At 46.7% G+C, this 26,586-nt stretch overlaps 2 protein-coding genes across 4 annotated transcripts in view; one reads left to right on the top strand and one right to left on the bottom strand.

Moving 5' to 3' along the window:
- EFR3A (EFR3 homolog A) overlaps positions 1–5,857 on the top strand; it is a 114,183-nt gene extending 108,326 nt beyond the window's left edge. For all 3 annotated transcript variants that reach the window (XM_059165607.1, XM_059165605.1, XM_059165606.1), the window contains one exon: positions 3,417–5,857. In XM_059165607.1, the coding sequence (XP_059021590.1) occupies positions 3,417–3,522 (106 nt within the window). In that variant the 3' untranslated portion in view covers positions 3,523–5,857. The remainder of the gene's footprint in view (positions 1–3,416) is intronic.
- A 4,327-nt stretch (positions 5,858–10,184) lies between these two features.
- The window catches only part of OC90 (otoconin 90), a 31,753-nt gene continuing 15,351 nt past the window's right edge, over positions 10,185–26,586 (bottom strand). The window contains exons 9-14 of the mRNA XM_059165608.1: positions 25,414–25,464; positions 21,772–21,825; positions 17,658–17,774; positions 16,398–16,569; positions 13,400–13,506; positions 10,185–10,764 (exon numbers count right to left, since the gene is read on the bottom strand). Of these exons, the coding sequence (XP_059021591.1) occupies positions 10,481–10,764; positions 13,400–13,506; positions 16,398–16,569; positions 17,658–17,774; positions 21,772–21,825; positions 25,414–25,464 (785 nt within the window). The 3' untranslated portion in view covers positions 10,185–10,480. The remainder of the gene's footprint in view (positions 10,765–13,399; positions 13,507–16,397; positions 16,570–17,657; positions 17,775–21,771; positions 21,826–25,413; positions 25,465–26,586) is intronic.

Below are 26,586 nucleotides of genomic sequence, written 5' to 3'. Positions count from 1 at the left end.
CTGTTGGTGCTGAAGTAGGGAAGCACAGGACAGAGGGAGAGACAAGAGCATGTTCCCTTTAGGGAAAGTGCTTATGCACTTACTTCTGTGACTGTGGTGTGGATGGTAGTCTCTGTCTGAGGTGGCACAGTGGAGGAGCCATAGTTCTAAGCTGAGCTTTTGGAATTTTTTTTATGCATCAGCTGTATCTTTTATATTTTTAACTCGATGAGCTAAGTCTGTTTTGCCTCAAGCACAGGACTCTATAATGGGAGAGTCAGGTACACGCTGTGGTCCACTTTCTTTTTTAGTTCAACCTTTTTTCAACCTTAGTTCAACCTTTTATGCAAGGCACGTTTTCATCAGTACACCTCTTATTCTAGGCGTTTCCCCACCATGCCTGCCACCCCAACTAAGCTAAGAATTACTCATTTAAAAAATTTCAGAACAGAGAATCAACACTTTAATATCCGATGTATAATATACCTTAGATTGAGAGAAAATTGATGGCTGTAGGCATTTACTTATTTGGTGTCTGTTAATTATAATAGTAATGGTCTACTTTGTAATGGATCCTATGGTATATATTTTCTATCTGATATTTTTGCTAATTCACATCAGTCCTGAAAAAGTAGGTAGATGCCTTTTTTTTCTTTTCTTTTGGTTTCTAGGTAGAAACAATGAGGCTTTAGAGAATTAACTTGTTGAAGGTCATTCAACTACTGAATGGGAAAAATCAAAATTCAAAAAATTCTTAAAAGGAATGTTGCTAGGACCCACCATATTACATTTAATCACTCTGTCATAGCTATGTGGATTGAATAATTTAGAATAAGGATTATGACTAATTCTCTTTTATGGGTACTGCGGATCCTACTAATAGCATTTATTGAGCACTCACTACTGATAGTTATTATTTATTGAACACTTATGCTCTTCTAGGCACTATATATAAGTACATTATTTCATTTAATATTTATAACAGAGCTTGAACAAGGGTAGTGATTAATTTTGCTTGGCAAGAATAGAAACAGAGGCACATAAAAGTTAGGTAACTTATCCAAGGTCACCTAGTTAGGAAAGAGTACTTCCGGATAGCCTACATGATACGGAGTTTTTTGTTCTTGTTTGATATATCTCCTCTTGTTCGTTTGCTTACATTCTAACCACCAGACAGAGGAAAGGTCTTGTTTTCTCAAGAAAAAAAACAGAACAAAGTCTTATCCTTCAGTCTCCATTGTCCTTTCATTCCCTTGACCTTTGTGCAATAAAGAAAATGATAAGAAATGCAAAGAAGCATGAAAATACAGTAAGAAGCAGCAGCCCCATAGGTGATCAGTTATTGGAATTAGTAGACAGGGACCTAAAAATACACACACGTACACTGAAGAATTTAAAGGGAAATATACACGTGTTTTAGGAGAGAAGAGGAAACTAAAAAATAACTAGATCATAATGTAAAAACAGAGTGACACAGTGTGTGAAAGAATTTCATAGGATAAGCCTAACAGTATTTTGGACATTATAGAAGAACACTCTGCAGTGCTCACGGGAGTATAAATTGCACAAACACTTTGTAAAACTTTAGCATTTTCTTACAAAGTTAGACCTATACCTGCTGTTGATCCTGTAATCCCATTTCTCATTATTTACCAGAGAAATGAAAACTTACATTCAAAGCAAGATATGTTCATGAATGTCATAGCAGCTTTTTTTGTAATTACCAAATGTCCGTCAAAGGAGAGTGGATAAACAATAGACAAATAGTGATATTCTTAATACAGTGAAATACTGTTCAATAAAAAAGAACACAATATTTTTGGATTTAAAAAAAGAAAGAAGACATCTTGAGCAAAAGAAACCAGACATAAAAGAGTGTAGCTTATATGGACCATTCTTTTAGGCTGTATGAATAGAATGTGTGAAATTCAGGAACAGTCAGTACTAATCATTAGCAATAGAGATCAGAACACAGTTGTTGAATGTGGGTTTGTGGGAGTAGGGAGAAATTGACTAGGGACACAAAGGAACTTCTTTTGAATGACAGACATGTTCATTATCTTTATTGGGGTGTGAGCACATAAGTGTATAAGTTTTTTGATTCTTGTCATATAGTATACTTAAAATCTGTACATTTCACTCTGAAAATTATCCCTCAGTAAAAAAAGGGGGGGGTGTTGCAAATATTAAAATGGAGATTGCAAATAATTATTAATTGCCAGCAGAAAAACAGAAACAACTGAATAGGTTAACAGTTTACTGTTAGACAAGTATATGAAGTTAGATTTGTGCATACATTAGTTAAATTCATTACTGTATGAATGGTAATGAAAATGTATTCCCATATATTCATAACTATAAAAAACACTAACAAAGAACTATATAGGACATATAAAATAACTATAAATCTCTGAGATATGTATAGGAATACTTTACAAATGAAAACTCATGCCTTGCTTTGAATAGAAAGTTATTATCTTAAAGACACCAGTTTTTTGCAGATAAATTTGTAGTTTTAGTCATAAGAAATCATAAATGATTTTTTGGTAAGTTTTTAAGCATTTGGCAAAACAAAACCCAAAGCACAGGATTGAGACTCTAAAAGTACAATTGTGGAAAAGCATTAGTATCATACAAAAAAAAAAAAAAAAAAAAAAGTTGGTTTCCCATATTGATAAGAGAACAACACGTGAGTACAAATACAGGTAGTGGACTCAAATAGACAATTTGTTTTAAAAGAAACAAAAAGGATACTGAGTGTTTTGTGGATGTCTTTGGGATATGTAGCTCTACTGATAACCCCAAAATTAAAAATACGAATAGGAATGAATCCCCTTTTGCCACCAGATTGGCAGAGATTTAAAAAAAAAGAAGAAGAAGAAAAAGAAAAAGAGAACAAGTATATTCCAATGTTGAAAGTATAAATTACTAGAATTCTGGCAATATGTATCAAAGTCAAAATCATGAGTATGCTTTAAGAAATTGTGTTTGTAAGACAATCAGGATAAAAAGGATGTATATATAAGAGAAGACCTCTGAACATTATAATACTGGAAAGTGGAAATGAACCTGCGTTCATCCCCTGGATCAGACCAGTCCGTGTATCCACCTGATGAATTACCAGGCTGTCAGGGAAAAGGACGACGTGCGGACACGCAAAAGGTTTTCCTGCTTGTGAAGCAGAGCAGGCTTGCCAGAATGGGTATGGTGTAATCCTGTTAGAAAAAATTAGACACACACGTGCTCAGATGAAAATGTCTGGTTCAAACTTAAGAACAGCTTGATCGCACTGTGGTCTTTTCCCCCATATGGCCTTGTAGCTCGCCCGCAATGAAGCAGGGCGTCTCACTCTGCTGTTTGCAGGTAGTTAGGAGAGTGCTCTGAGAAATGAACGCTTTCCCGTGTCCCTGTTGACTGTGGCTTGTTCTCTCTTACAGCCCTCCTCCCAGTCCGTCAGGAACACTGACCATTACTTCTGGGCATGCCCAGTACCAGTCCGTCCCAGTCTATGAGATGAAGTTTCCAGATCTGTGTGTGTACTGAGTGGCTCACGAAGATCTCAGTGTAGAATCTAAAGCCGAAAAATTAAGGCCATGCTGAGTTTTCAGAGTTTACTTAATGCGTATTAACATAATTCTTGAGAATAACAGTGAGACTTCTCTTCAACCAAATGCTTGGCACATGCCACATTGGAAATGGTGGAGCTGTCTATGATTTAGAATACTTTTGAAGATGGATTTCTGCCATGATCATTTCTTTTGCAGTTCCTGTTGGCTTTCAGAGTTGGACATAGATTGATGTCCCATTATTCCATAGTTAAACCGTATATTTTAAACTTTTCACAAACAGGTAATTTTTTAAAAATATTATGCCTCCAGAGGGTTGAAGATGTGTCAGGTATCTACTGTATTTCTTAAACATCTACACAACTGCTTAGAAATAGAATTGCTTTTGTGTTTGGTTATCTGCAAAAGCAAATAGATACAAATATATTGCTAATCTTGGGGCTGCAAAACTGTTCTGTGGCTTGTTGTCCCCATGTTTTAGATGTTGTGATCTATAATAACATGTGATAGGCATTCCTCAACTTGTTTATGGTATGAGACATCTGTTGAGTAATATTCCTAGAATATGACCAACCCTAAAATTGCCATACTTAAAAGTGTCTAGTTCTTGTAATACTGTGTTTTCTGCCAAGAGTTTGACCATTCTACTTGAGAGAAGCATGGAGCTTACTCTTGGTGTTCCAAACTGTGCAATATTTTTTTACATCATAAGATGTATTGGTTTACAGACTATACTTTAAAATTATAGTAATATTTTGCTGTGGTTCCATTAATTAAATCAGATCTATATTTAGTGTAGGAAAAAAAAGACCTTTAAAACTGCTACTAGTTCACCTGTGAAGACTGTGTACATTTTGAGTTCTATCAAAAGCACATTATTTGCATTTTTATATTGTGCATTGTTTAAAATCTTCAAAGTCAGAAAATTCTCCAGATGGACTTCTGATCTGTAAGATTTGAACTGTTAAGTTGTATGCATCTGTTTAGGATTTGTTCTATTACATTTGAAAAGAGTGCCTGTGGCTTTAGCAATCAAGTGTGCTGAGGATCGTCAGTTGTGAGCTCTGTTGATTTAAGCTACCAAGGTCATGTATGTACCCTGCACAAGTGCTCACAGACCTGTAGTGTTTTCTTAAAATTATGTGCATTTTAGTGAATTCCATCAAACAGCAAAAATGAACAACTCTCTTTGCAAGTCTTATAAAATTCTCATAGGACATTTTTATAGAATAACCTCTTTATAATTGTATTGCCTCTCCAGATTCAGTTTCTTTTCACAAAGAGCAAAATACATATCAAAAATTGTAGCTCAAAAACTAATTCAGTTTTTATCTTTTGTTTTTGTTTGAAAACGTACAGTGAGATTGGCAGGTTGTAAGTTTGTGTTTATGATTATTAGGCACCTGTACAAGAAACAGAAAAAAGTCAGGAAGTGACAAAAGAAAAACCATACCCCAGATTTTTTTAATGAATTGAACTACAGCATCTTGAAACATCTTGCAAAAGATCCTAGTCATTAAAACCCATAAAATGATACACAGCCCTCCTGGGTGGTGTGTTAAATGTAGGTAGATGAGACTGTTTTCAGAATAATACTGCAGGTATTTAATGGCCTTCATGCAGCTGTCACTGTAACTTTGCCTCTTGATTGGGTAAAATGTGTCATCATATGACAGGTCAAGTATTCTGTTTTTTATTTCTCTTTTATTCTTCTGTATTTTTAAGGAAGTATATTAATTTTTGTGCATTTAAAAAAATCTAAGCAGGGGGACATTCAGAAACAATCATCATCCACTTGGATGTCATTTTATAAATTAACACTGTGTGCTTTTGTATGAAAAATATATAATTTAATAGTATAAGTAAAGGAGATCTATATTCACTTGCACTCATACAAACTTTACAAAATTTCATGTTTTTCTGTAGTTTAAAAAATGCATGTATTGCATGTAAAGGAAAACCATTTGAATTAATGTTTATCACATCTCTCCCTTGGTCTGTTTGTAAACTGTTGTGTGGGGTTTGCAGGTTTTTTTCTTGTTGTTGTTGTTGTTTTTAAATCACAGTAGACATCTATATATCCTGGACGACTGCACTGGTCATGTTAGTAATGATTCCTAAGAAGTGGGTCTTTTCTTTGGTTTGTCCTTTTCAGGAGATTGCAGGACTCCTGCTGGGTAATGGCTGTGTGTTCCGTTTATAGCCAGTTTGGAGGCTGAAAGTTTAGGATTTGCTGAAGTTCACCATATGGCTATATTTTTGTAGATATTTAAAACTCTTAATAAACTGTTACTCATTCTCTTTTTGCTGCATACACTTGCTTCATTTTTTTCCTTGACATTGAATAGCTAACATATGAACATTCCTTATATTTGTGTTGACTTCGACTGTTTATACAGAATTTGTCATTGGCGTTTACCTGCATGTGCGTACAACACAGACACCCCCAAATGCTTCTGAACTCATTATCTTATAGAGTAATGCCACACTTGACCAGCAATTAACATTTCTCTTCCTCCTATCTGAAAATGGAACTCATTTGTCTTAGTCATGCCAATATATGCAATAAATATAACAAGGTGAGTTTTTGAAATGTAAAGATTCACTGTGCAGTTCATAGGTAAGCAATAAAACAAAATCAGATTACTTCTGGACATGCAGATATTTGTAATAGCTATGACGTTTACTGAATTAAGTTTATTTAATATTTTGCTTTAGTTAAAAATGAAGAGCTTTAGTAAAACTCAGGTTGCCAGGTGGCTGCGTCCGCACATTCATGGAAGACTCGGGACCCTAACTGCCGGTCACAAGGAGATATGGCGCAGGCAGAGCTTTCTTCTCAGTACTCACAGTAGTGTGAGCTGGGAAAGTGCAGTGGCCTTCTCTGCATCAGTTTTGGTGTTAGCATCTCCGTCTTCTCTGCCTGTATAATGTAAACAAAGCCTCTAAGGGAACTCAGGGAACCTGAGTTCAGAACGACTCTGGTTCCCTCTGCCGCCCTGGCTCGCTTATTCCACCTCCAGGAAGCTGCGGTGTAGAAGCAGCAGTCTGCGTTACGTGCTGTGCCCCACGCTGTCTCTCCAGCCTTCATTTGTCGCATCCCGTCCGCTGTTCTGAGAAGTACTGATCGCAAGCACCAAGTTCATATGAATGAAAAAGGAGAGCCAAGGTAGAGCATCAAGTGCTGCCTCCTCCTGCAGTAGAATTTGGCTTTTACTTTTACAGTCTCTGCTTTAGGAGAACTTGCACTAAACTTGCACTAAAAGGCTTACACATGGGGATTGTTCTGGGTTGCGATCCCAGCAAACCCGGCCAGGGCCTGGCTGGAACTGTGAAATACAAGGAGAAAAGGCTCATGAAGAGGACTTATGTAGGAACTGTCCATCACTGGAGGTGACTGGAGGTCCGTCCTGCTGGATGTTTCTTTTTTTTCTTTTAAAGATTTTATTTATTTGTTTGACAGAGAGATAGAGATCATAGGCAGGCAGAGAGAAGGGGGAAGCAGGCTCCTCGCTGAGCAGAGAGCCAAATGCTGGGCTGATTCCAGGACCCTGAGACCAGTGACATGGGCCAAAGGCAGAGGCTTAACCCACTGAGCCACTCAGGCGCCCCCTGCTGGATGTTTCTAGTAAGGAGGTTTGTGAACTCTGATCTGGCCGCCCTGGTGATGAACTCCAGGGAAGCATGTACCCTTTCATCGTCAAGGTTGGCCTGTTGGCAGCAACCCCTCCCCCCCATTTCTGGATTGTGTGTGCCTGAGCGCTGAGTTGCCCATGCTTCCTTCTCAGAGAAGTCCTGTGTCAGAACGTAAGAAGAACAGAAGTTTGGAAGGCAGGCATTGTGAAATCCCACCTCTATGAACAAGGCAGGTCAGAGACCATGTAGCTGGTTAGCACAGCAGTGTGTGGAGTGAGAGGTAGACATTGGATGACATCGAGTCAGGTCATCAGTACCCAGCTGAGCACCATCTAGTTTGGCATTTAAGGATGCGACTAAAGCTAGGAGCATCAGATTGACAATTCTACACTTCCCTCATCTTGCTAAAGGAATCAAGGATTTTTAAAGATTGGAGATTTTAGGGTATGTTTGCCATGCTGATTAGATTGATACAGAAGAAGCGGAATAAATTAGTTAAAAAAAAGGGAATACTGGGCCTGGGTGGCTCTATCAGTTAAACATTGACTCTTGATTTCGACTCAGGTCATGAGATCAAGCCCCCAACTGCCGTGGAGTCTGCTTAAGATTGTCCCTCTCCCTCTGTTCCTTCCCACCCCCTCCCGCCCCCCCCCCCAGCTCTCCATCACCATGTGCATGCTTTCTCTCTCACTAAAGAAAAGGAAACATTTGCAAGAATCAAACCAGAGAAGGCAATAGACCCCTCATTATACACAGAGCGTAGTTGAAGGGATTAACTTTTGATCTGAGAAAAGAACACTTAATTGTAAGAAGAAGGAAGAGAGACTGCCAGTAATTTTGTAGCTTTGGCAGCAGGAAAGAGGAGGGCATTCCCTTTGGAAACCTTCCATTTTCTCAGTGAAATATTAGCTGAGACCATTATTGCCAGACAGTTCTCCATGGATCTGTGCATGTCATGTGACCATGCAGACACCAACAGCCTTCATGTATTCTAGCAAACGGAGTTGACTCTAGGAAAGTAGGAATGGTGTCACCCTTTGGAGCCAAGGGCAGACCTCACTTACCTATAAAGTATGCGGTATAGAGTCTTGTAAAGTAAGTTGATCAGGTAACACACTTTGTAGAGTCATATAAAGTTTTACGTATAAAGATGATGTGTTTTGGGGTGCCTGGGTGGCTCAGTTAAGTGGCCAGGTCTTGATCTCAGGGTCGCTGGTTCAAGCCCTGTGTTGTGGAGCCTGCTTTAAAGAAATGTTCTGGGGTTAACAGTCAAGCAGGCTAACAGCCAGTATGTAGTTTCGGATCCCTAAACTTGGTTCTCCTGGGTAAGGAAGCCCACCTTGTGTCAGGTGTCACTTTGCCCTCTATGGTGCCCCAGAGCTTGAGGGACCAGCAGAAATACTGAGACTCTGGCTACTGCCTTTACTGTAGACAATAAAGCCTTTTTCTCTGACCTGGGGGTGCCTCGTGTGCTCTGCCAGCATCCATAAACAAAGATGCATTTACGAGTTGAAAGGAAGGTGAGATCTCAGACTCTTCACACTCCTACAGAGTCTCGAGCTGAGTACAAGGTTGTGGGTACAGGGGTTGGGGGACAGGAGATGAAGCACCAGCGGGGTCTTGGAGAGCAGAAAACACTTGAAGAAGAGGTTGGTCGTCCACAGGAGGTTTTTGGATTGGGAACCAGAGCTGAGTAGGACAGCTCTGTCTCTCTCTTGAGCAACATCCAGCCAGCCATCACCGGCGAAGATGTGGTGAAGGCGCAGTTACCACGCAGGTGGCCAGCCTGGCCTTTGGGACCTTGCTGCTGGCTGCAGGTAGGAGGAGCCAGCCAGCCATACCGTAGTTGAAGCCAGTTCCCCTTCTGCCACTGACAGCCGGTCGCTCGCACTTGCACTTCTTTGCCTGAAGGCTCTCTGTGCCCGGGAGCCGGCTTTGTCCCTGTGTGCAGCAGGCCAGAAGGAGGTGTCCCCCTCTCCAGGAGTAAAGGCTGATCTGTCAGAAGCTGATCCCCATCAGTCTCCTTTCAGCGTGTAGTGTATTCTAGTTGTCACTGGCTCGGGAAGACACCCTTTACTGGCTACCTTTCCTGCCCTATTTTGCTCTCGAGTTCTTGTCAGAGGGTTCACTTCTGAGGGAACCCAGCTTTGGCTGTTAGTTAAGGTCACCTGGTGAAAAAGGTACGAATGTGTTGGATTCATCAAAAGGTGCTCATCATGGGGTGCTGGGTGGCTCAGTGGGTTAAACAGCTGCCTTGGCTCAGGTCATGGTCCCAGGGTCCTAGGAGGGAGCCCCGCATCAGGCTTCCTTCTCAGTGGGGGGTCCGTTTCTCCCTCTCCCTTCCCCCTGCTTGCTTGCTCTCTCTCAGATAAATGAAAAGTCTTCAAAGGAAAAAGTTGCTCATAACGTGCTGGAAAGCAAGGAAGGATGTCTCCTGTTGGCTTGGCATCAGCACCTTTTCATTTCTTAACTTTGTTGCCAACTTCAGAATATCTTCCTGCCGCAAGATCAGCCACACCGAACTCTAGCAGCTCTGCTTTCCCATCAGTCTGAGGAGCAGGCAGGGACCCTTACCCATCTCAGCACCAGACCTGTGATTTACAGGGGTTGAGAGCCAAGGATGTGATGTGAGCCAACGAGTTTGTGTTCCTATCGAATATGGAGAGAGAGTCTGGTAACACACTACCTTCTTTCTGCCTGATGACACAGGAGCATCTCTGGTGGGTCGCTGAGTGGGTGGATGGAAGGACGGGTGTGATTTCAGGCTTCTTACCATTACCGTGATCCTAATCCGCCTCTTGGAATAACTCAAAGGGCAGGTGTGTTTTTAGAGACACATGCTAGAGCTGTCGTTAGTCCCTGGCACATATCCTTGGGTTATTGGTGTCCCACTAGTGAGTTTATAAGATTGATTAAATACATTCCTTCCCCCTCCCCCAAACAGAAGAAGAGAAGCTTTCAGTGATGAGAGAGTGGAGATACTTTGGCTCCATGGCTCCATCATCTTACGTCCGGCATCTACTCACACACCAGTCTCTGTAGCATTTCTTCAAAACAAACCAAAGCCAACACCGATTGGAGTTTTTATTTAGCCCCCAGTGTGCACCGAAGGAAGTACAGAACACATTCCTGTGTGGGCTCACAAGCGTCACAGTGCACAGGGCTCGCTGGCTCTTCAGCCCTGGAGCCCCTGCTGAGGACGGGAGGACAGACAGAGGTGCAAGGGGGGGGACAGTAATGGGAGGAACCTACTGTGGGGGGCGCTTGTTGCTTTCTCCAGGGATCTCTCTGGGGCCTTGTCACCTGGTCCCCACAGGACCAAGTGATTTTCCCAGAAATCTTCTGGTTCTTCTCAGGCCCTCTGTGCGGGGCATGGCCTCCTCGCTGTTCTCCTCAGAGCTGGAACCAGGGGAGGAAGCCCCAGGCGCCCCAGACATGCCGTCCTCGCAGGACAGCTGGGGCCCCTGGCACTCTTGTGCGCCCAATGACTTCAGGCTTTGGTTAAAGGAGGCAGAGGCCATGCATTCGGCCGCCGTCTGGTCACAGGCACAAAGCAGTTTTGCACACAGGCTCTGCCCCACACCTTAGAGGACAAGAACAGAGTAGCGGACATGTAATGCAAGGTGGCCTGTGGCCAGCCCGACTGCCCCTTCAGCCTTGTTCTTCCACCCACCATCTGGGAACCTCGCAGCATTCAGCGTCCATGTAATCTCCCTGCTAGGAATGGTCTCACTTTCTCCTGGTGAATTCATACCTGTTTGTCAAAATTCCCCTTGGCATCCCCTCCTCCAGAAAAGCCTCCCTGAGCCCCAGGGTAAGGGGACTACCTTCCTCTTGGGCTCCCATCCGATCCCACCTATGGCTCCTTCTCTCCAGCAGGTTGCATGTTAATGACACTGTGCATGAATCGTCCGTGTCTCTGTTTACCTTTCCCTCTCGCTGGATGGAGAGGAGGCAGAGCCCATGTGTTCCAAGCACCTAAGTCAATCCTTGACCCCTATTTCCTGAGTTGGCACTCGGAAAATATCTGTTGGACAGAACTGTTAAATATCTTACTTCCTTACTTCTCTGGGCCAGACCTTTCCCCTTCGCACACGGAAGTAGTTCTTGTGCAATCTATTTTAACCTCGCCAGATGGGATGCCTGATTACCTGTGAATTTCAGATAAATATGTTCATGTAAGTATATCCATTTGGGGCATACTTACACTGAACAATTACTTTTGTTTATCTGAAATTCTAGTTAGTGTGTTTTTATTTGCAGGCAACCCTACCTGATTTCTTGAATATTTGTGTTGCCTGCCTTGGGGGTGGGGATGGAGGTCATCTGACTCAGATAAGTAATGTGTTGAAGGTACTTAGATACGCCTCCTGCAAATACTTTTCTTACCTGTAGTTTTCTATGAAGCTAGAGAAGTATTTGTTCCAACTTTTTTCCATCTGAACCTAACCATGAAGTAAAAAATCAGCCAGATTTTTTTTTTTTTTCTCAGCACACAGACCCTCTAAATTCCTACACTGTTGCCTTCCAACACAAGGAAACTAAAGAAGGGGCAGGCAAACGTGGGGCCAAGGGCAGAGTGGACAACACACGAGAGCCTGCTCCCCCGAGCAGTTCTGGGCCTCGTGTCGAGACAGCACGGAGCAGGCTCTGCCCTGTTCTCATGACCCAGCACCGTGTATGGTGCAGGACACTGCTCTGAGCTCACGGAGGGCTGACCTGGGTCCCTGGAGCCCCACCGGAGTTCAGACCCCCAAGGCCGTGCTCCTGGCTTCCTTGAGGCTGCAGGGATAGTGAAAGAGCCTTCTTCAGCTGAGTAGGCGAGATCCCACGGCATGGTGACATCCAATGATGACAGTAATCTGATCCTGTCACTTGTGGCTCTATACCCGTCCCGGCTCCTCATGCCCCAACAGTTCAAACCTCAGGTGATCATCTGGTGCCTGTCTAGCTCCCTGCCGCACCTGGCCACAGCCATCCCCCAGCGCCCCTTTCTGTTCCTACACTGCCAGAAGTTCCCCCAAATACCCTGGTGTTCCTCTTTCCCTTCTCCGGGAACATCCACACCCAGTGTAGCCATTTGGGAACCTGACAACGTCTTGTAAGATCCCTCCACGCCCCCTCTTCCGACTGCTCAGTTCTTCAGCACCCTGTGCCCTGCTCTCCCGGCTCAGACCCCCTCCTCGGGTCCCAGGGCACCTGCACTCTCGTGAGCACTTCCACCCGGGATGAGAGCAGAAACCTGCGCATCTGTCTGTCCTCCGGGCTGTGGGGCACTTGAGGCAGGGATTGTGTCTGAGAGTTCCCAAGTTCCCAAGAGAGGTGTGTGGGGTAGATAATGGAGTGAGTGCAGGAGTCATGAGTGACGCGTGAGCAGGGGGCTCCTGGGCGTGACAGGTGCATGCGGACCTCCAGGAGGCGGGGAGGGGCCCGCCGATGCTGAGGGAGGGCAGAGGAAGGGGAGGGGCCTCCATGGAGGAAGCACAAGGGTGGGAACAAGCCCTCGCAGGACTCTCATGACTTGCTCCAGGGAGCAGGGACTTGAAGCTGCAAAGCCTAGAGGAACTGCCTCCGTGGGCTGGACATGGAAAGCTGGCCCCAGGGTGCATGAGCTTGACACTCGCTCCCCGGGGTGCTGGTTCTCAGACACCCTGCGGAGGCTCCAGGAGAGGGTGGACGGGGGCTGCGGGTCCACTGCCTTCAGCCAGATCCGCTCCCTTTCCGTGGAGCTCCTTGGGAGGTATCACTCAGGACAGGGCTTCCACTTCTCAGGGAGATAACACAATGCCATGAGAGCCCCCGGCACACGGACTGGGTTCTGGGTCTGAGGCAACGTGGTTTTCCAGGCCCCACTCCCGCTCCCACCACCCACTTCTTTCTGCAGTGTGACCTCCGCCGCCACCTCTGTAAAGGGAGGACTCGGTGCCTCCACACAGGATCCCTGGGGCGTCTAACTCTGTTCATCCATCTTGAGAGCTGCGGCTGGCACGCAGCAGGCACGCCATAAGCACAGCCACTTGCTCCTGGTCTGCTCCTACCCAGCTCTGACTTTTGGCAGCTGACTTAGCTCTTGAACTTCTGTGCCCTCGGCAGGATCGGTAATAAGTGTGCGTCACGGTTAAGAAGAGTATTAAATCACGTTGTAGACGAAGACATGGTTGGGGCAGCATCGGGAGGCCTGAACCCCATGTGATTCTGAGAAGGCCCCCAGCACTTACACTTGGCTGTACCGTCCACGCACAGCACTGGTGACCGAGGAAGCCTCCCGAGCAGGCAGCCCAGGCGTCTCACCTGCTCCACGCAGCAGTGATGGGAAAAACAGCACCTAAGACCAAGGAAAACCCAGCTGACTCAGGAACTCCTTCAAGGCCTGCCTCTCCCACAAACCCTACAGCAGGGAGAGAAGCCAAGGCATCTGTTTCCGGCACACACACAACCACCATGTATGGTTGTTTAGGTTGTGCACTTCACAAAGATACCACATCTAAAACCGTGTCAGTCACACTGTATGCATCCTACCATTAAAAAAATTCTTTGTGTTCTTATTATGACTCTGTTGATTGCAAATATGATTTGCATATTTATGATAATAATTTGCATCTGTTGAGACGGAAAAAAAGAGCTTGAGAAGAGGTTACCATTTTTAGTTTACACGAAGCTACCAGATGGACTAGCAGTGGCCCTGCCCCCTCTAACCTTTTACCTAATAGAACGATTAATCTCACATCCATAGGGCACCCCTTTGGACCCTAGCCTTGAGAGAGAGCAGAGTAATGACCTTGAGCATAAAGAAAGAACATCTAAAAAAGCGTCCAGCATGAAGCAGAGCCTCCGTAGCCATACGGGAACGAATCGGTGTCTTGCTTTATAGACAGCCCCCATCTGGGCCTGATAAAGCCTCACTGTCTCCACTGTGCCTAGCCCATAGATACCCAGTGGAATCTTGTGACGGTGCCAGCCCAGAGGAGCCGCCACTGTCCCCAAACCCTCCCACTGCCACTCACCCATCTGCAGATAGTTCTCACGTGGTGTCAGAGGCCACAGCCAGAGCAGGGCTCCACCATGACCGGCTGCCCTTCTGTGGAGTTAGTGCTCAGCCAAGAATCGGCTTCCCCTGTTGCCAGTGATGGGGGGAGCCCCACGACTGTGCCTGCCACAGTGGCCGATGGCTGGAGGTCTGCGTCAGTTATAAATGGTCGCCCTGCTCAGCTGAACCACACACTCTGTGTGTGCACCTGCCTGGGGCGGGTGGTGGTGAAAAGCTAATCTCAGTGAAAATCTGAAGTCAGCGAGTGAATCAGAAATCACATATGATCAAAAGACCCTTAAAAGTCACCCAAATTGCCCAGAATGTAAAGTATGCATGGTTTTGAAAAGACATCCCTGCAGAAAATGAGATCAATTTGAGTAACTCTTCCTTGGTCATGGCAATGGCTTTGTTTTAATTTTTTCCCCATGGAGGTCAGGGAAGCCATATTGTAACTTATTTGCCTGCTGGTCAAATCTCATGTTTTTGCTCAGGAGCAACCCCACTGTCTTTCCATGGGGTTCGACAGGACACAGTGACTACTGCTAGACTTTTACCTCTTGCCATGTGTCCTGAGTGCTGTGGCCTCGGGAGTATCTACACTGTTCCGAGAGTGGAGCCCACGTTGTCGAACTTGTAATGTAGACACACGTATGATTCCAGTGTGGTGTACACTCTGCTAAAATAGATGCGTCCTCACTGTCTCCCAGCAGGAGCTAAGTTTTGAAGGTGGCCTGTGTAGCAGAGCCCCTAGCTTCCTCCCCACTGGATGCCCTGCGGAGCTTGGTCAGATGATAGGGCTGGAAGGCGTTGAGTGGCAAGGGGAGAAAGGCCAGGGAGGTGGGTGTCTGGGGGAGAGACACAGCCAGCCAGACGTCATCTGACCTGCAAGTGACATGCGCCATGGTCCTGCCGTCCCTCCAGCCTGTGTGTTAATGGCACCAGGCCTTGTCTTTTCCCTGTCCCCTGTATCTATTCTAGCTGTGGATTTTCCCTCAGCAGCCCCACCATCCCAGGGATATGCATTTTGAGTGCGGAGTCTGCTGGCCAGGGGCCATGACAGTTCCCGCGTGCAATCAGGCTTTACATCTTATCAACTCCACCCACGGAATATTCCTTCCACTCATGTCTAGGTTGGCTCCTCCACTGTTCCCTGTTTTGACCGCTGCATTTATGATCTTGGTGGTCTTTTGGTTGACATGCCCGTCTCCTGCACCACGCAGATCCTCTGGGGCACTGGCAGTTTGTTGCGAGCTGCTTTGTTCAGGTGTAAGCTCACTTGTGTGTCTCCACCACCCAGCATAGGGCGCAGCACAGAGCAAAAGCTCAAGAAAGGTGGGTTGAATGCACCAGCCTGGGGTGGGTGGTGGGTGGTTGGGCGGGTGCATAAATGAGTGAATGGATTCACCAAGGCACGAGGTCACTGAAAATTCTTTCAAAAGTGGCAGATATAAAACTGAGCAGTTAAAAGTTATTGAGAAGCTGGGGCACCTGGGGGGCTCAGTCAGTTAAGTGTCCGACTCTTGGTTTTGGGTCAGGTTGTGATCTCAGGGTCCTGAGATCAACCCCCTTGTTGGGCTCTGCCCTCAGCACGGATTCTGCTTAAGACTCTCTCTCTCCCTCTTCTCCTGCCCCTTCCCACTGCTCTCTCTCTCTCTCTCTCTCTCTTTCTCTCAGTCTCTCTCAAAAAATAAGTAATTTTTTTTTAAAAAAAAGTTATTGAGGAAGTAACTTTCCTGTGGTCACCTGCAGGGCAAACTGGGTGGGTGTGCCAATTCGGCATGTTCCTTGTTGCAAAATAGGAAGATTTGGGGTCTCCTGAAAGGTCTTTGCAGATGGACTCTCTTGGGGCCATCGGCGGTACTTGGGGTTAGTACTTGGGGCAGATTTGGGGTCCGCTGAAAGGTCTGCAGATGGACTCTCTTGGGGCCATCGGCAGTACTATGGTGCTTCAGAGATGAAGGAGCTCTGGAGCACCATATCCACAGGTCAGCATCTGGCTCTGCTCCTTCGCCACTGAATAACTGCAGACAAGTCTGAGCCTCAGCTGCCCATGACCCTGAGCCGCAGCCCCGCGGGAGGCCGTGCTCTGTGTGAAGCCTGAAGCTGTCCCCAGTGGAGAGGAGAGTTATCACCTCTCATTCGAGCAGCGTCAGCACCCCTGGCCTGCCACCCTCGCCCATCCCTACCTGTCCAGGGTATCCCTTGGCTCGCCTCGTCCTTCTGGCCCACAGTAACACCCATAAGATTCAAATTCTTCTGGGCACCGGGATGTCAGACAAAAGAGCATCTCTCCCAGCTGAGGCATCACCCGTGTGTTGTCCCTACTTCCCAGGTGCAGGAAGGTGAACCTGTCACAGGCTGATCAGAAACAGGGCTGTCAGGAGAGGAGGGGACACTGGGACAGAGGTCACACAGGCAGGCAGTGGTGCAGATGGGTACTGGTCATCCGAGGAACCCCGTGTCCTTGCCTCCATTGCCCTTCTGGGAAAACTGCTGCAGGTTAGTCCCCCGTCTAACACCCTGTCTAGTATGGTTCGGCTTTCAGAGAGCATGTCTTCCTTGCCAGGTGTCTGTGGCTCTGCCCGGACTCCTGCTTAAATCCCCCTGAAGTGTGGGGGGCTGATCGGGACCAGAGGTGCTCTTCAGCCACATGTGATTGCCGAGTAGAATGATTGTGTCCCACTGAGGCTCTGCAGCACCCGGAGTCCTGGGGGCATCTTGGCCTGTGGACGTCCTGACTCCAGCAGGTTAGCGCACTCTGCCTGGGTTCGCCTTCAGAGCCCTCGATTTTTCTTTCCCTACCTCTGCCTCTGCCCTCCTGCACCCCCCTCTCTACCCCTGTCCCCTCCTCCTCCGCCAGAAATGTTGGCCAAGACTAGCTACAGTCCACTGTGCTGACCCCATGATCACAGGTCCAGTGGCGGGGCGTGGGGAGCCAAGAAGCCGGGGGCCTTGCGAAGGGCTCCCAGCCCAGCCCCCCTCTCAAATGCTGTCTTCTCCATCACTCTGCAGTGCATGCTGTAGAGAGCTGGCCTGGTACTAACAAAGCCCTCCCCTGGGTCTGTAGCTCCTTGCAGGGGCAGGGCCTCCGGAGCAACCCCTGGTAAGAGGAGAGAGAAGGGAGAGGGAGTGAAAGCCCAGATATTTCCTTCTTTCCAACAACTTCATGTGCACGGTGCCAAGCTCTTCCCTTGGGGGCCAGTTAGAGCGATGGGAGCATTAGGCCAGCAGGCCCCTTTCCCTGGCTCAGCAGGTGAGTGGACATGGGCAAGTCAGGTCCCCTCTGTGTCCCATGACTTCCCCTGGAAAGGAATGGTCCCTTCTAGTCGCACCAAAATGAAGAGGTCACAATTTGACACCATGGCCTAAAGGCCTTTGTTACCTACCCACCCAGAGAATCTCAAGGCCGAGAGAGGACAGAGGCTTCTCTGCCTGCTCCCACTCACCTTTTCCAGTTGTCTCCTCTAGGCCACTTTTGGTGGATGACGCAGCTAAGCCCAAAGACTTCAAACCGGCCGGGACCATGGTTACTCCTTTTGTTGAGGCAGCAATCTCTGCAGATCCTGAAAACACACAACATCATGGCTTATATTCAATAGGCAGTTCGGGAAGAGATTTGCAGATGGACACACTCTCAAGCCCAAATGCAGATATTTCAGAAGAACAAAGTGTTAGGAAAGCATCCTCAATCTAGGCTTGCAGATGGGAGAGCAGAGTCTCAGGGATCCACAAATGTTACATGAGAATTTCCAAATACTCTGTGATACAGAGAAGGAAACAATCAACAAAACTAAAAGGCAGCCAATGGAATAAGAGAAGATAATCACAAGTGACATATCAGAATAAAGGCTAGTACCGCAAATCTATAAAGAACTTATCAAACTCAACCCCCAAAAAACAAATAATCCAGTTAAGAAATGGGCAGAAGACTTGAATAGACATTTTCCCAAAGAAGACATCCAGATGGCCAACAGACACATGAAAAGATACTCAACATCACCCATCATGAGGGAAATACAAATCAAAATCACAGTGAGATACCACTGCACACCAGTCAGAATGGCTAAAGTTATCAAGTCAGGAAATGACGGTGTTGGTTAGGACTCAGAGAAAGGGGAACCTTCTTACACCGTTGGTGGGAATGAATACTGGTACAGCCACTCTGGAAAACAGTGTGGAGGGTCCTCAAAATGTCAAAAATAGAACTACCCTATGACCCAGCAATTACACTACAAGGTATTTATCCAAAGGATACCAAAATACAGATTCAAAGGGGTATATGAACCCCAATGTTCCCAGCAGCATTATTAGTGATAGCCAAACTAGGGAGAGAGCCTAAATGTCCATCAGCTGATGAATGGATAAAGAAGATGTGGTGTATATACAATAGAATATTAATCAGCCGTGAAAAAGAATGAAGCCTTCCCATGTGTAATGACGTGGATGGAACCAGAGGGTATTATGCTAAGCGAAATAAGTCAGAGAAGGACAAACACCATCTGATTTCACTCATATGTGGAATTTAATAACCAAAACAGATGAACATAGAAGAAAGAAAAAGAAAAGAAAGCAAACCATAGGAGATGCTTAACTATAGAGAAGAAAACAGGACTGATGGACAGGGGTGGGCGGGGGCTGGGCTAGAAGGCATCTGCGTACTAAGGAGGGCACTTGTGATGAGCACCGGCTGGGAGTCACTGAATTCTACCCCAAAACCGATATTACACTATATGCTAACTGACTAGAATTTAAATAAAAATTTAAAATAAAAATAAATAAAATGTGCTAAAATATTAAGTAAATGGAACATAAATATACCAAACACATATACATGAATACTCTGTGATAAAGTTACATTGGGCAAGAGCCCCTGCTAGACCAGCTGAGTGACATCTCACGACCGGAACTGCCCCAGCCCGTGTCATATTTACTACCATGCACCTGCCAAGTGGAGGCCTAGCATGGTGGTTACAAGTGAAGAGATAAGAATGGTGGAAAAATGAAGCTGGCTCCTGGTGCTCAGTGATGTAGGCAAGCACAACCTGCCTCGAATTCCTGGGAATCCTGGAAGACCTTCTCACCATCGTGTGAATTAAGTGCCAGGTCCTCGCTGAGGCCAGTAAGGCTGCCGGGGATCTCTCCCTGGCGCTACCCAGGTTTCCCTTTGCTCTGTGTTGGCCCACCTGTTCTCTTGGCCAGAAGCAGTGACACCTCCAACCCTGTTTGGTCCAGCCAAAGGGGCCTTGGTAAGCTCTGCTCCACCATCTACAGACCCAGAGCATAGGGTAAAGCCTGGGCATCTCAGGGACCCCTGACTGGCAATCTCTCCCAGACCCACCATATTGGTTTGCTTCATACATCCGAGCTTCTGAGTCTTTGCTCAATGCTCTGTTCCCTGGGGGGTGGGAGCAAGGCTTTAGAGGCCCTGTTGTTCTCTCAGTCCTCTGGGTCTAACATCATGCCTCACCTCCTCTCCAATCCCACCAGCAGAAACCCATGAACTGGTTTCTTTCCACCATGTTCCAGACTGCTGGAACGGACAGACATTTTCCTTGACCAGACGTTAGCCAGGCTCCTCTGGGCCCTCTTCTCAACCAGGCCTCAAACGTCGCCTATGAGAACTGCAAATTCACAGCACAGACTATTTCATCAACGCCCTGCCCCTGTGCTAGGAGACTTAGACCAACCCCAGCCTAGTTTCCCCAGGATGACCCAGCCTCCTGCTTCCCCTTGTCTTCCTGCCCAAGAAAGCTCCAGACAGCCCAAAGAACTTAGAGCTTGAGACCCACGCTGACCCAACACCTGCCTTGCCTAAGTTTTCAGAAAACAGACCTCTGCCCCATTTTTGGAATATTCCCCTGCCCTGACTCTGCTGGAGCTCTGGCCTCTTGTCCACCATCCCATTTTCCCTCTAAAAGTCCCAGTCACTTGCATACAGATGAGAGCCAAACATGGTTACCCTACAGTCTCTCTTCCCTGCTACAGAAACCTGAGTAAAGTCAGTCTTTCCACCATTAACAAATGCCAGCTCTGTTTCTTTTTGAGAGAACTCACCTAGTCAGTGGAGAGGAGTAGAACTCAGTTGTAGAGGTAAGGCAATCTGAGTTTGCGATTAGCTCAGCCACGTACTAACTGGGTGACCTTGGACAGGTCTCTTGCCTCTCTCAATCTTGATTTCCCCATTTGTAAAACTATATTAATAATACTTGTTTTGGTGTTTGAATAATCCTTCTAGCTAAATGCCTAGCAAGGAGGGAAAAGCCAAGAACAGCCCTTAGAATCGTTCAGTGAGTGTGAAGACACATCTGATTTGGGGTTAAAGACTCTCCAGGTAGAAAACTCAACAAGCAGAGAAAGCCCCAGAAGCTCATGTGTGCTCCTTGCCAAGTCTGAGTGTCTTTCCAGAAGCCCTCACCCTCTGAGAAAGAACTCTCTAGATTCTTGGTGCTAATCAAACATAAGACCCCCTACCCCATCCCCTTAGATGAGGGCATGCGGCATTCATCACTCTGCCTGAATGGCCGCCCCATTGGCGAACAAATTCCTCTTGCCCTCGCTCCCCAAGGCTGAGAAGGTCACTGTGCACCTGAGGGCAAAGTTGGCCCAAGTCTCAATGCTCTTAGCTCTGACACTGGTGACCCGTCACCATAAATTCAGTTAAGATGTGGGAATTCTGTCCAGGCCTGGTCCAAAGCTCCCAGAATGAGAGACCAGCCCAAGTTGGGTACAAAAAACACCAACTTTCAATTTCCATCAGAGAGGAAAAGAGGAGAAATGAGCTACCATGGGTTTTTTCCTGTTAACATGGTAGAGGTTTTGTTCACTTGCTTTTAAATAGTGGTCCACAGTATCAGCCATGGGAGAGAGGCATAAGGATAAGTTGTTTTGATTTTTCTTTAGGGCAATTTGGCAACATATGGATACATACATATTGCATGGATACATGCAATGATTACGCCCTCTGTGCAGTAATCCAACTTTTAGGCATTTATTGTGACAAATTAGAAGTGGATGGGTATAAAGCGTTTATCTATTATTTATAAGAACAAAGTAGGAAATAATTGGCTCATGCTCTATGGTATTCCACACCAGAAACCATGGTACAGCTGCCACTAAAAATCATGTTATAGAAAGGTATTTAATGTCAGGGGAATATCGTCTCACTCTTTAGGTGATACAGCTCAGACTACAAAGCCATGGTGCCAAGTGATCTTTAGTGCATTTGAATTACATTCACGGTATGCTCGGCAGGCGGGAGACTTTACAAGGGAGCACCTGAGATATTAGAAGTGGCTATCTGTATAACATGGAAGTAGAGGTGATTTAAGTAGAAAACAAAACACTGTTTTCCATATTTTTCTAAATGCATCTCTTTATCAGGTAGGCTTCTAGTTCTTCCTACTCATGGATCTACATTTTAACTTCATTTGTCTACTTTGTGGGGAGTGGTATAAAAGCAAATTGGTCTCAATGATTCCTTCATGTTTTAGAACACACTTGAGCTCATAAACATATAGGGACAACCATTGTGTGCTGGTGGGAGAAGCCAAGTGTGCTTACCTGGAGGGGATGTGGTCCTAGTGGCTTCCGTGCCTTCCTGGTCTTGGCCCACTTCTGTCCACGAAAGGAAAGAGACAGGGTGAGTGTTGACCCCTGTTCCACCCCTGGGTCCTGAAGCAGTTCCCATCCTTTGGGCACAGAAGGCAACGTTACTCTGCCCCTCATCACCTCCCAGGGTTGCCGGTGATGTCAGGTTCACTGCTAAGTCAAAAAGACTCCCCTCCCCAGACACAGACATGCTGGCAAAGGCAGCTGTAGCCTGCTGGGCTAGAAGCAGGTGCATCTTTGAAATACTTTAGGAAAGCAGATGTCTCTAGAGTTTAAACAAACAAAAAAATTAATCACATATTTTTGAGCAAAGAGAAACAAGGCAACAGAATTGTGGATTCTAGTTCCTTGCTCTATGGCTCCCAAAAGACTACTGAGCCCTGGTTCTTGGTAAAATGAGTCTGTTGTTTGACTGTTATTAGGCTCCTACAATGTTGTAGACTGAATGTCTGTGTTTCCCCAAAATTCATTGGCTGAAACATAATCGTCAGTGGTCTTGGGGCGTTTGGGGGATAAATGGGTCATGAGGGTGGAGGTTTCGTGAATGGAATTTGTGTCCTTATGAAAGAGCCTCCACAGAGTTCTGTGGCTCCTTCCACCATGTGGGGACACAGCAAGATGGCGGCTCTCTATGAATCAGGAAGTGGGCCTCGCCCAACTTGGCCATATCGGTGTCTTAAGTTTGGATTTGCAGCATCTAGAAATCATGAGAGAGAAATTCTGTTGTTCACAGGTGATACAGTGTGTGATATTTTGTTGTAGCAGCTGGAATGGATGAAGACATACTACATGCCAGATATGGCTTTAAGCACTTGGCTTGTACTGACTCAGCAAAAACCCCACGAGTTAGCACCAGGCTCACCGCTTATTCAGAGTTGAGAAAGGGGACACACAGAACACACTGGTCACTTGTTCATGGAGCTAGGAAGTGGCAGAATGCAAACCAGGGCTAAGGTGACCCATCCTAACCCCTGACCACCCTAACCACCGAGATGGGGTGCCATTTCTCTTCTGACTATACCGCAGAGAGCTAGCAATGATAACTCCAGCAGGCTTGGGGAAGGGAGGAACTGCCTTAAATTCAATGTGTCAAAGATCAAGGTTATGATGGTGTTCTGCGGAAATCAGGCTTACAATTGACTGATAATGTGGACACACAAAAACGCTCCAGCAAAGAGACAGAACCTCAAAGGTTCTAAGCCAGGCAGATGGTTCTCTTCAAAGTAAAACGCGCAGGTTCGTAACTAACGGAATCCTATGCTGTTTTACCCCCAGGCAAATGACTGCCTCCTTTATCTGTTGTATGGGCCTTCTAGGGCCGGGGGAAGAACTCAGAGGCTATATGGAGGGCTTAGGCGCAGACCAGTCCCCCAACGTCCTCCTTGGTGTCCTTGCCTCTTAATCGAAGAATCCACTTGTTTATCTCTTCATTCTTAGTGACTGGTAAATAGTTATTATGAGTGATCTATGCTTATTAATAAAGAATCCATTGCTATTCATCGCCACAAGCAAAGTAAATGGTTAGGTCGCTTCTGATGACATCCTGGCCTAGATGTTTTCGGGTATGAGGCTGTTCCCTGTGAGTCCCTACCATATCACAGAGACAAAACCAGTCTTGCAGCCTGAGGTGAGGTTCGAGACCAGTCCAGCAGATCTCATGCTGGACCGCCTGTACATTTTAACCTCCCAGAGCCTCAGTGTCCTCCGTCATCTGAAAAGTAGGTCTACTGGTATTTCTTCTGAGCCCCGTCGAAGAGTGATCATCAGAGCCAAACATGTGTATTGAGAAGGCAGGTCTCCACTGGATTCCGTGCTTTGCTCCTGTGTGGTCTGTCCTGCTTGCTTGTTCTGGAGGAATTGGTCAGTGGGTGGCACTGGTCTCAGTAGCCACTGTGGAAAGAAACCACTCCACTGCAGTTATCCACCCAGCTCAGCTCGTAAGCCAGGCAGGGGTCCCCTGCAAAAAGGCAGCTTTGGGACTGGGGGCCCAGCAGAGGTAGCCCACGGCAGTCTGACAAGGAACAGTGATTGACACTTTGGTCCGGATTCAGTGACAAGGGGTCAGATTAGCAAAAGACCGATGTTTGGGTGATGAGACCGCTCTCTAGGGGAAAGGTCCACCCTGTTCCTTTGCTAGAGCTGGTCCACAAGGGAGCGTAGCTGAAGAGGGAGTCCAGCTTAGCAGTAAAGACAGACACCGTGGAGCCCTCGAACCTCAGCCCTGCCACCCAGCTCCCAGTCTTGGACGCTTTCTTTCTCCAGCTCCATTCACCATCTCAGTGTGGAGCTTATGGCAATGATTTCCCAGGGTTGTGGGAGCAAGAAATGAGAGGACATATTCTAAGCAAGTTGTCCAGGGTCCTGCATGTGACTCAAGACTGCATTGCTGTGTTTTAGTATCACGTCAGCATTTCTGAAGAAGATGCTGCTGCAGAGTCTTCCCGTGTTCTCCCTCATTTAACCCCCTGCTGCCCTGAAGGACCCATCCCTTTCCAGGGGTTGGTCCACCATGGACCCAGCCCTCGGGCCGTTTTTATAAATGAAGCTTCCATTGAACACAGGCACACCCACCCAGTTAGGGGTTCTCCTGGCTGTCGTCCTGCTGTGATGGCAACTTGGGTCATTGTGACAGAGACTGTCCACAAAACCCAAGCTTTGAGAGTCCTATAGCTGAAAAATGGGAGAGGCAGGATTCCATCCCAAAGCTGCCTGAGTCCAAAACATAATTATTTCATTCCAACATGGTGAGAACAATCACGAGCCCTATTTTTCCTTCGTAATTGATGTTTGTGCCTGCATTGGGGCGGCCTCCTTTTCTGGAGGGGGTTTGTGGGCACTGCTAGGTCATGGGTGTGAGTACGTGTGTGTTGGGGGACAGATTGGTCCTCAGTTTAGGATGGAAGTGGCCACTGTGAATCCTGCTGGGAATGGTTGCTGTGTGGGCAGGGCACATGGTGAAGATTTGGCTTGGAGTAGGTGCTATTTCTTTTTCTTTTTCTAGACATGGAGTCCAAGGCACAGGCTGTCCAGGAGTGGTTGGGGATGCAATGCCCTTGGTCACAGAGGACAGCCAGGGAGGATCTGCACCATGAGCTCTGCTTCTGTTCTCAAAGCAACAGCAGAGGAGAGAAATATACACACTTCTGGGGAGGTGGTTGTGCAGAGGGATCTCCTGGAGGCATAGGGTTGCCAGGCTTGGCAAATAAAAATACAGGATGGTTGGTTAAATTTAGATTTCACATGAACAACCAATCACCTTTTGGTATACGTATATCCCATGCAACTTTTGGGACATACTTATGCTAAGAAAGTGTTTGTTGTACATCTGGAAATCACCTTCAGATAGTTGAGGATGAATGTCTTGTCTCTGGCACTTCTCCTGAGGTAGGAGTGGGGGTATGGGAGGAAGCAGAGCATGTAGAGAAGAGATTTGGGGGGTCAGAAGGAACTAAGGGTGGCTCTAGAATGATCTCGGGGCAGTTTCAATAAGAAGCCAGGCAGGGGGCATTTTAGGAAAGCTAATTCCAGCCAGTAGGCCGATAGTACAATCAAAATGTGGGTATTTGGGTTACACACCAGTCTCCTAGTGCTCACCTTCTCCTGAAAGGGCCTTTGCACTGGTGTCTGTGAGCTCCACAGGAACCACTGAAAAAGAAAGCTCCCAAATCAGTGACTGATGGAACACAGTGTCTCAACCAAGCACCACGAGTCCCAAAGGACAGGCTGGAACTGCTGGACCAAGGGAGGAAAAGGGCCAGGAGAGATGCTGCCAGACTAGGGCTGCTGGTTCTGTCTTGGGATTCCTGCCCCTCATGCATCTGCCGGGTTGTGGGGTGTCCAGCAGGTCCCCAGGAGCGACTCCAGCAGGGTTCTGGCCAGGGAGGTGACACTAGCAGACCCAGGCTGTGGCAGTGAAAGGCCCGCAGACCCTGAGGGTTTGTGGCTGTGGAATAGGACATCCCTACTTGGCATGTCCTAAGGGAGGCAGACAGCGCAGAATAAAGAATACCGGACTCAGAAGACACGTAGAGATAGGACACACACAAACACTCCTACTCACACATACACACACCTACACCAGCACACTCCTGTGCTCCCCGCCCCCCACACACATATCGGCTTCTTTCTCTTCCTATCGGCTTCTTCAATACATGCTGCAGCCCTGGGAAGGAGACCCCAGCTCCAGGGAAGGAGGAGTGCTCTGCCAACATGCACCCAGAACTTTCCGTTGGGATTGAGAGATCGTTTGAACACTGGTGTACCAGGAATGACAGGCAGAAGAAGAACTCTCACATTTTCCATAAGATGCCTGTCTTAGAGTAGAAATGATCACTTATTTCAGTAGACAGATATTAAAAGCCCACCCTGTCTGGAAAGGAGGCACACAGAAAACAGCTTCTCCTTCAAGGAACCCCCACTGGGGTCCAGGCTGCTCTCTCTGCCACAGGTTCCAGAAGGCCGAGGAGGGAGACAGTTAGTCTGCTCCCAGGTGGCCTTGGTGGCCAGTAGCTCCACCAGACGAGAGAGGACTTTCTCTGTCAGAGCACTAGACCTGGTCCTGTTCACACCGTACACCAGTGGCCTGACCATAGAGCAAGAGAGGAAGAATGGGGGTCTATCGCCTCATTGGATTAAATGCACACCTCTTCATGTAACAAAGAACAATGTGTGCATGAGGGCCATTTGCTGTTGGATGGGTGTTTGATGGGATTATCAGACTTAATGGCCTCCCCTTGGCCAGGGAAAGGCAGAGACATTGCCAGTGCT

Source organism: Mustela lutreola, chromosome 3 (assembly GCF_030435805.1).
Source record: "Mustela lutreola isolate mMusLut2 chromosome 3, mMusLut2.pri, whole genome shotgun sequence".
Taxonomy (NCBI): Eukaryota; Metazoa; Chordata; class Mammalia; order Carnivora; family Mustelidae; genus Mustela; species Mustela lutreola.
The sequence above is the reverse complement of the archived record's forward strand: the minus strand, read 5'-3'. Positions and strand labels throughout refer to the sequence as shown.